This window comes from Myotis yumanensis, unplaced genomic scaffold (assembly GCF_028538775.1).
Source record: "Myotis yumanensis isolate MYYU_CA2020_CCGP unplaced genomic scaffold, mMyoYum1.0.hap1 SCAF_8, whole genome shotgun sequence".
NCBI lineage: Eukaryota > Metazoa > Chordata > Mammalia > Chiroptera > Vespertilionidae > Myotis > Myotis yumanensis.
The window spans coordinates 46,811,660-46,822,000 of NW_027223759.1; the positions used below are offsets into that span (position 1 = coordinate 46,811,660).

A 10,341-nucleotide genomic window follows, 5' to 3' on the forward strand; every position below is an offset into this window, starting at 1 on the left:
ATAGGTCTTTTACCTTAATGGTTGAATTTATTCCAAGGTACTTTTTATTAATATTTTAGAGAGAAGAAGTGAGAAGGAGGGGGGGAGAGAGAGAGAGAGAGAGAGAGAGAGAGAGAGAGAGAGAGAGAGAAAGAAACGTCGATCAATTGCCTCCCACACGCGCCCCAACCAGGGATCGAACTCACAACCTGGGTATGTGCCCTGACTGGTAATCGAACCTACCACCTTTCAGTGCACCTGACAACACTCCAACCAACTGAGCCACACTGGCCAGAGCTCCAAGGTATTTTTTAATGCAAATATAAATGGGATTGTTTTCTTAGTTTCCCTTTCGGATAGTTCATTGTTAGTGTACAAAAATACAATAAATTCTGGGCATTTATTTTGTATCCTGCTACTTTAATGAATTTATTCATCAGTTCCAGTAGCTTTTTGGTGGAATATTTAAGGTTCTCTCTATATAGTTTCATGTCATCTGCAAATAAAGATAGTTTTACTTCTTCCTTTCCAATTCAAATGCCTTTATTTCTTTTTAGTGTCTGATTACTCTGCCTAGGAATTCAAATACCATGTTGAATAAAAGTGTTGAAAGTGGACATCTGTGTCTTGTTCCTGACCTTAAGGAAAACTATTTTAGTTTTTCACCATTAAGTATGATGTTAGATGTTGGTTTGTTATATATGTTCCTTATTATGTTCAGGTATGTTCCTTCTATTCCTACTTTGCTAAGAGATTTGATCATGTTAATGGATTTGTGAATACTGAACTAATCTTGCATCCCAATAAACCTACTTGATCATGGTGTATAATCTTTTTTATGTGTTGCTGAATTCAGTTTGCTAATATTTTGTTGAGGACTTTTGTATCTATCATCATCAGAGATATTGGCCTATAGTATTTCACTTTTTTCGAAATGTCTCTGTCGGGTCTGGAATCAGCATAGTGTTGTTCTTGTAAAGTGCGCTTGGAAGCATTCCTTCCTATTTAATTTTTTGGAACATTTTGAGAAGAGCAGGTGTTAGTTCTTCTTTGAATGTTTGGTAAAATTCACCTGTGAAGCTATCTGGCCCAGGACTTTTATTTGATGGGAGGTTGTTGTTTTTTTCCAATTTCATTAGTAGTTATTGGTCAGTCTGCTCATATTTTCTGACTAGAGGCCTGGTGCACGGATTCGTGCACTGGTGGGGCCCCTTGGCCTGGCCTGCAGGGATCGGACCAAAACTGGCTGTCCAACATACCCTGAGGGGTCCCAGATTGCAAGAGGCGGTTCTCAGGTGACGCACCCTGGAATCAGGCTCCCTCCTCTCTGGTTCCAGGTGCATCACACAAGAACCGCAGCTACCAAGTCACCACAACTCAGCAGCTCCTGCGTTGAGCATCTGCCCCCTGGTGATCATTGCATGTCATGGCTACCTACTGGTCAGACAGTCACGTAGGTATGTGTGTGTGTGTGTGTGTGTGTGTGTGTGTATTCTTCTTGATTCACTATTGAAAGAAGGTATGTTTCTAGAAATTGATCCATTTCTTCCAGGTTATCTAATTTGTGGCATATAATTGTTCATAATTTTTCTTTAATCCTTTGTATTTCTGTGGTGTCAGTTGTCACTTCTCTTTCATTTCTGATTTTATTTATTTTGGTCCTCTCTATTTTTCTTTATGAGTCTAGCTAAAAGTTTGTCAATTTTGTTTATCTTTTCAAAGTACCAGCTCCTGGTTTCATTGATCTTTTGTATTTTTTTTTAGGCTGCATTTCATTTTTTTCCACTCTGACCTTTATTTTTCCTTTCTTCTATTCACTTTGGGCTTTGTTTGTTCTTTATATAATTACTTTAGGTATAAATATAAATTGCTATAAGATTAGTATGTATACTATCTACTGCCCAGATGCCCTAAACCTATATGAGTACCTTCAAAGAAACTCACTGACATAGTTTCATTCCCACACTGAAGCATCACAATTAGAAATCAGATTTGCTTTTCACCCAGATCAACCTGATAATTACCACTGTGTTCCAAAATTCAGAGAAGAATCAATATTATTTCTTAATTTCATGTTTTTAGAGGATTTCCTAAATGCTTAAACTAGTCTGTGAAGTAAAAATGACTAAATATCAGTAAAGAATTGTTTCAACTCCTTCCTCTATGTTTTGAAATGCCTCTAATATAAAGAAAAAAGTGTTAGTTTAAAAAGAAAAAGGCCCAACAGAATGGAATATTTAAAAAAATACAACAGTATTAAATGGAAGTACCAATAAGAATGTTATTTGTAGAGACAGTTGAGAGAAGTGTTGAGTGGTCAGGCTCCAGAGCCAGCATGCCTAATTTAGTGCTTGTGTAATCCTGGGCAAGTTTTTTAAAACTCTGTGCCCCACTTTCCTTTTCTATACAATGGGGATAATAACAGTAATAATCTCAGAGTTGTTGAAGATTAAATGAGTTAAATCATGTAAAGCAATTAATATTTTTGTTGTCGTTGTTATATATTTTATTGATTTCAGAGAAGAAGGGAGAGGGATAGATAGATAGATAGAAACATCAATGATGAGAGAGAATCATTGATCAGCTGCTGCCTGCACGCCCCACACTGGGGATCGAGCCCACAACCCAGGCATGTGCCCTGACCAGAAATCTAACCGTGACCTCCAGCTTCATAGGTCAATGCTCAACCACTAAGCTACACCAGCCAGGCAAGCAGTTAATATTTGACCACTGTTTTCCAAATAGGTGGATAAAAGTCCAAACTTTTAATAACACTGTTGATAAGGCTGTTAGAAAACAGGGAGTCTCATTCCCTGCTTAGTATTAAGCCTCATGGAGGGCAATTTGGAAATCCCACTTTTGAGAATGTATTCCATTGATATTCTCGCACAGGTCTGAAAAGACAGGTATATTCCAGGTTTTATGTCTCATAACGGAAACCAAATATCCATCAAAAGTGATGATTAAACAAAGTATGGCAACTTCATGATATGGAACACTATGTAGCAGTTTTGGTTTTTTTAAACAGATTGGCATGGAAAGATCTCTTAAGTCTTTTCATAAGTGAAAAACGCAAGATGTGTAGAACAATGCATATAGCATGTTATGTTTTGAATAAAAAAGACTGAAAAATCAAAATACATATTCATCGTTGTTGGTTTTTGCACTAAGAAACTAACAATGGTGGGACGAAACTGGGCAGATGGAAGACAAGATGGGAGGGACACTTCAAACTGTTTATGTTTGGGCTTTTTGTTTTTTTTGCTTTTTTTTAGCTATATGAATATTTTACCTATTCAAATATTAATTTTAAAAACTATTTTTTTAATATTAGTACTTGGTGATGGGGAGACATGAAGAGATAAACCAAAAGAACTTATATGCATAGCCCACGGACAATAGGGTGGTAAACACCTGGGGGCGTAGGTAGGGCTGGAAGGAGAGGGGTACAGGGGGAGGAATGGGAGACATCTGCAATACTATCAACAATAATATATATATGAAAAAACGAATGTCAGTCTTATACTTTATGCCAGGGGTCCTCAAACTACGGCCTGTGGGCCACATGCAAATACAGATATTGTATTTGTTCCGTTTTGTTTTTTTACTTCAAAATAAGATATGTGCAGTGTGCATAGGAATTTGTTCATAGTTTTTTTTTTTTTAAACTATAGTCCGGCCCTCCAACGGTCTGAGGGACAGTGAACTGGCCCCCTGTTTAAAAAGTTTGAGGACCCCTGCTTTATGCTCTTGAATATTAGCTGCAATTATTTCTGTTATTTTTTTCCAAATATATATTTTTTATTTCAGAGAGGAAGGGAGAGGGAGAGGGAAATAGAAACATCAATGATGAGAGAGAATTGTTGATGAACATGTGACCAATAGAGCCCACAACCCGGGCATGTGCCCTTGACTGGAATCGAACCTGGGACCCTTCAGTCCGCAGGCTGACACTCTATCCATTAAGCCAAACCAGCTAGGGCTATTACTGTTGTTATTAGTAACACTAGTAGTAGTAGTAGTAGTAGTAGCAGCAGCAGCAGCAATCTCAAAAAACCTTTCTTTTTTTAAAATATATTTTTATTGATTTTAGAGAGAAAGGGAAAGGAAGAGAGAGAAACATCAATGATGAGAGAGAATCATTGACCAGCTGCATCCTGCATGTCCCACACTGGGGATCGATCCTGCAACCCAGACATGTACCCTGACCAGGAATCAAACCATAACCTCCTAGTTTATAAGTCGATGCTCAACCACTGAGCCACACTAGACAGGTATCTAATTTTTTTAATCCTCACATGAGGCTATGCTTTTCATTGATTCTAGAGAGAGAGTTAGGAAGAGGGGAAAGGAGGAAGAGAAAGAGAGAAACATCAGTTGCCTCAAGCCTACCAGAGATAGAACCGCAACCTGGGTATTGCCCTGACCAAGAATAGAACCCGTGAGCCTTCAGTGCACAGGATGACGCTCTAACCATTGGACATACTGGCCAGGGCTCGAAATGCCTCCTTTCTAAAGCCTTTTTCTTACTCTCTCTGCACAGCAGCCTCCTCTAACTCCTGAACTATATAAGGAATTTATCATTTTCTATTCTATTGTAAGTGGCTTAAGTCTTGTTCATGTTTAATATCCCAGGAACCTTGCTTTCACCTAGTAGATACATTCTGGAGAAACAGTAACCTACAAGTACTCCAAAGAAGAAAATGGTGACCATTTCTAAAGGGATTATACTCTATAAGACTTAAAATTTGAAAAATTTGAATAACTAGATTTGCTAGCATTCTTTCAACTGCTACTGCCCAGCTAAAATTCTCTCTGGGTCACAAAGTTTTTCCTTATCCCAGAACTTCCCTAAACATGGGAATCATGTCCCAAGCCAAGACACTACATGTACGAACTCTTTAACTCGCTGCAATCTCTGAAATGTCTTCTGTCCCAAGTCCCAACACCCTGGTACATCCTTCCTATTAGAAAGATGGCACGTATTAGACAGCGAATAAGGTGCGCTTTTTAGCTGGAGAAGAGCTCACACCTGATTCCTAATTTGCTCAGTGTTTTGTTTGTTCTCCTGGTACAGAGGGTAGTCTATAAATGACCGCTCGGCAGCCCGATTCTAGATGTCATTCCAGCACACCAAATACCCCACTGACAGCTCAACAGCCGCTTTCCGTGCAGGCCCCTCCCACTCGCTCCTCCCTCAACCCCCACAAGCTCCAGAGCTCCTTCGCACACAGACACGCTGACAGTTCCGAAGTCCTTCTCCCTACGCTGTCTACGCCTGCAGCTGCAAGACCACCTCCCCGCCTCTCATCATCCCGCGAACCAATTCGGTCCAATACCCCTCCCAGCCAAACCAAATCACACCATCATCTCTTCCCAGGAAGCACGCCGCTTGCTACAGCCTTTCCCAACAAGTGCACCACTGACAGCTCGATACCACATTCCCCAAGAATCCTTTTCCTCCTCCTACCCCACGCACAGGCTCTTTGCTCGCTCTCACTCAGTCGCCTTGGCTTCCCCGAAAATTCACAGCCCGATCCTTAAACCTGCTCTCCGCTCTCCCCTCCATCTCACCCCCTCTCCGCCGCTGACAGCTCAGACCCCTCCATCCCCGGGTGCCTGCACCCTCCCTCCCCTGCTCCTTTCCCTTCACGGCTCAGGATCGGCCCCCAAGCCCCCTTTCCCGGTCTCCCAAAACCCAGGCCCGGCCCTCCCGCTGCGCTCCCCGCCCCGGGGGAGGGCTCCACTCACCCGCTCTCCCGCATCACGTTGCTGTCCCCGCAATCGCAGGCGCCCCCGGCCTGGCTGCGGAACATGTTGAAGTCGTGTCCCGTGTGGTCGCCCTGGTGGAAGCACTCGGCGCACAGCGACATGCAAGGGGAGATGCCGCACGTCCGGCAGCGGTAGGCCACGAAGTTGGCCGTCCAGACCAGGCCGCAGAGCGCCGCCGGGTCGTAGGCCCGCACCGCCGCGCAGAACTCCTCGTAGCCGCCGCCGCCCGCCAGGAGGCACTTACACCACTCCAGGGCCTCCTCCTCTGCCGCCCCCGGGCCGCCGCCGCCGCCGCCCGCCGCCGCCTCCTCGCCGTCCGCCGCCACGGCCAGCGGCCGCTCGGCGCTCAGCACCCGCTCCAGCAGCGCCTGCAGCTCCTCGGCGCCCGCCCGGTTGTCGGGTCGGCTCAGGGCCGCCTTCAGGTGCGCGGCGGTGGCCGCCTTGTCCAGCGCCAGCCCGGCCGCGGGCAGTTCGGGTTGGGGTGGCTGCGGCCCCCCGACGGCCGCCGCGGCCGCTGCCGCCATGATGAGAGCTCAGAATTTGGAGAGCCCAGGGCTGGCGGCTCCTCCCGGGAGGGTGGGGGAATTGACTGCTGCGATTGCTCGGCCGCCCAACTCTCGCGATAGCCGGGAGCTGCCGCGCACCTTGGCCCCAGCTCCTGCACACGCCCCCTCAGACTGCGGTGCTGGTGCGGTCTGCACACGCCGCGGCGAGGCTGCGAGGCTGCTGCATTCACTCCCCACCACCTCTTGGCTCTCCAAGTTAAGAGCAACTGAAATATTTCATATGAGAATTCTTTAGTATGAAAAATCTTTAATGTGGACAATGGTGGGGTTTGTGGTTGTTTTTTTTTAATGTGCCTGGATATAGGAGTTATACGCAGCATCTTTCAGATGTGTTTTAAGCATCTGCATTTCGTTTGGCGATATAAATTCCCATTGTCGAATCCATAATTAATATGTCAATGGCAAACGGACACAGAAAAGGTGCTCAGCATCATTAGTCGTTAAGGAAATGCAAATTAAAGCTACGAGATACCGCTATACACACCCACTAAAATGGCAATGATCAACAAGACAGACAATAACAAATGTTGGCAAGGACGTGGAGAAGCAGGCACCCTCATGCATCACAGATGGGAATGTACAATAGTACAGCGTGTGGGAAAAGTTTGACAATTAGCTTGACGTTTACCACAGAGCCCTTCAATTCCACTCCTAGGAATCTACCCAAGATAATTTACAACATATATCCACACAAAGACTTAAAGGTAAATATAGTAGCCAAAAAAAAAACTGGAAGCAATCCAAAAGCCTATCAATTTGTAAATGGATAAACAAAATTCGGTATATTCATATAATGGTATACTAAACTTTAAAAAGGCATGAAATATGTGTTATAACATGGATGAACTTCAAAAATCTATGTCAATGAAAGAAGTCAGATACCCCAAAAAATTTATATTGTATGATTCCATTTACATGAACTGTTCAGAAAAGGCAAATCTATAGAGACAGAAAGTAGATTAGCAGTTGAATAATCTATGGGAAGATAAGAACAGAAAGTGACAGCAAATAGGTACTAAGGGTCTTTATAGAATGATACAAATGTTCTAAATTTGGATTGTGGTGATGGTTGCACAACTATGTAAAATTTACTAAAAATCATTGCATTCTACTCTAAAAACAGGTGGATTTTATAGTGTGAAAGTATACCTCCATAAAACAGTTAATGATCATAATCAGTAGTAGTACTTATTGTTTGAGATGAATAACAATCATTTCTGTCCAGATAGAAACTATTTTACTGCTTTAGCTTTCAAAAGCAATATTACAGGCTCTCAAATCTTTGGTTCTCCTAAAGTATCTGGGGCTTCTATCATTTGCATCCAGGAAGTCTGACATTTTTCCCTTTCAATGCATTAGTGTAATATAACAATTCTTCCTCTAAATTACCATTCAAATAACAGTGCTCTGTAATGGGGAATTCCTACAACGATCATATTTCCATGAGGGAAAGCCAGATTGAAATTCAGCTAAAAACTCAGTACTCACTTCAGTGTTATACCTCATAGGATTTTATTTAAGTGTGCTACTATTACTCTACTGAAGACATTGAATAAATAATGCAATATGCTGCAGTTACAGAAAGCTAAAAATAGTATATAAAAAACTGTGCTTTTATGTATTTCATCTTAATTAATGCAAAGAAAAATCTGGTAGTACTTCTAATTTGGCTTTTCAAATTAAAATAAACCACACAGATCAGTTAAAAGCTATAAACAAATGATAGATAACATCATCGCTTCCAAACTTAAAGTAGATACCTTCAACAGAGAATTTAAAAATTAATGTAAATACTTCAAAATTGTTTTTGTATTAATCAAGAGTTTCTTAGTTCCAAGTGATAAAACCCCAACTTGAACTAGCTGAAGCCAAAGGACCAGATTAGATCATGTAAACAACGGAGGGAAGGGGGAAATGAACCTGGATGTGTATCCACCTTTGTTTTCTGTGAGCATCAGCTCTGTTGTCTTCTCTGCATGGGTCTCCCCCAACCCCAGCTCTAGGCCACATCCCACTTCACAACAAAGAAAAGGGGTCTCTTCTCTGCCAGATCCACTTCAAATCCTGGATGGCCCCATGCCATCCTTACTATCAGAAATAGAGGAGGCCATACCTGCTGGGAACATAAACATACACAATGCTTAGAACATTAATTTCTCAATTTCTACCTCGCCTCCAAATATACACAAGACCTTCTCTACATACACAGCAAATCTGCCAGTTCTAATGGCAAATGTTGGAATTTCACATGGTAAGAAACATTGTACCTACTATGTACAGGAATTCTTCCCAGTGAGCACATTTAAGCTTCACAACCACCCTGAGAGGCACTTCTCATTATCCCCATTTTACAAATAGCAGTGATACCCTTCATTTCACAGCGTTCAAACCATAAGAACAAACCCTGGTAGAAAAATCATTCATTGTTTTTGAGTGTGCCTGTCTTTCTCCCTTCTTCCTTCCTTCCTAGCTTAATACCTACCTTGCAAACTAAACTTACTGCCAGTCTCTCATTTGATTAATATTGAAGCAAAGACGCTTTAGTAATTTTCTCAAGTTGTGCTTTAGAAATATTTTGGAGGAAAAAAGCATGACAATGCATTAAGTGTTTGACCTATTTTAGCTCCTCTACAGGAGCAACTTTTCCAAGGTTATGAATGCTTCACAACTCTCTGGGGTCTTTTTTTATTATCATTCAATACCATTACAAGTTGTCCTACTTTTCTTTTCCTCCATTCTTTTTTTTTTTAATCCAAGGAAAGTTTCCTTCTCTTCATCCCTACTAAAGGCCAGAAGATTTTCATCTACTGCCTTATTCATGCAGCAAATTAATTCAGTAAGTGTTTGTTGAGCTCCTACTAATTACTGTGAACAAAACACATGGTCCATGGCATGGCTTAGCATGACACAAATCTAGGGAACACCATTCACATACAATGATCCTTACACTGAGCTTACACACTGATGGAAGCATATTATAAATTATAACCTAATCTACAAATACAGTATTATTGTTACTACAATTATTATTACTTATAATCTGGGAGTGAAAAAAACAAAGTACTAACCACAAAATAAAAGACGAACAAAATGAGTTAATTTAAAATTTCTATTTATTAAAAGAAACAGTTAAGAGTTACAGACTTTCACCCACAGCCAGCATCATACTCAATGGGCAAAAACTATGAGTGTTTCCCTTAAGATCAGGGACATGACAGGATGTCTACTTTCACCACTCTTATTCAACATAGAACTGGAAGTCCTAGCCACAGCAATCAGACAAGAAGAAGAAATAAAAGGGCATCCAAATTAAAAAGGAAAAAGTAAAACTGTCATTATTTGCAGATTTCATGATATTGTATATAGAGATCTCTAAAGATTATACCAAAAACTATTAGAACTGATAAATGAGTTCAGTAAAGTAGCAGGATACAAAATAATGAAATCAGTTGCATTTTTATACACCAATAATGAACTATCAGAAAAGGAAACTAAAAAGAACAATCCCATTCACAGCTGCTTCAAAAAGAATAAAATAGCCCGGCCAGTGTGACTCAGTGGTTGAGCATCGACCTATGAACCAGGAGGACATGGTTCAATTCCCAGTCAGGGCACGTACCCGGGTTGCAAGCTCAGTCCCCAGTAGGGGGCGTGCAGGAGGCAGCCAATCAATGATTCTCTCTCATCACTGATGTTTCTATCTCTCCCTCTCCTTCCCTCTCTGAAATCAATAAAAATTTATTTTTTTAAAAAGACAAACCACAGAATGGGAGAAAATATTTACAGACTAGTAGTATATAACTGCTAAGGATCAAGTATGTAGAATACACAAAGAACTCTTACAACTCAACAATAAAAACATGAATAACCCAATTTTGAAATAAGCAAAGGATTTGGATCGTTATTTATCCAAAGAAGCTATAGAAATTATCAAGAAGCATATTTTAAAATGTTCATCAGGGAAATATAAATCGAACCGCAATTAATTGCTACTTCATACCTGATAGGATGGCTATAATTTTTA

The 10,341-nt window shown here is 41.3% G+C and overlaps 1 protein-coding gene across 1 annotated transcript in view; it reads right to left on the reverse strand.

Annotated features, from left to right (window-relative positions):
* The window catches only part of UBR3 (ubiquitin protein ligase E3 component n-recognin 3), a 159,799-nt gene extending 153,497 nt beyond the window's left edge, over nt 1-6,302 (reverse strand). Inside the window, exon 1 of the mRNA XM_070422781.1 lies at nt 5,731-6,302. Coding sequence (XP_070278882.1) covers nt 5,731-6,275 — 545 coding nt within the window. The 5' untranslated portion in view covers nt 6,276-6,302. The remainder of the gene's footprint in view (nt 1-5,730) is intronic.
* Nucleotides 6,303-10,341: the final 4,039 nt, after the last annotated feature.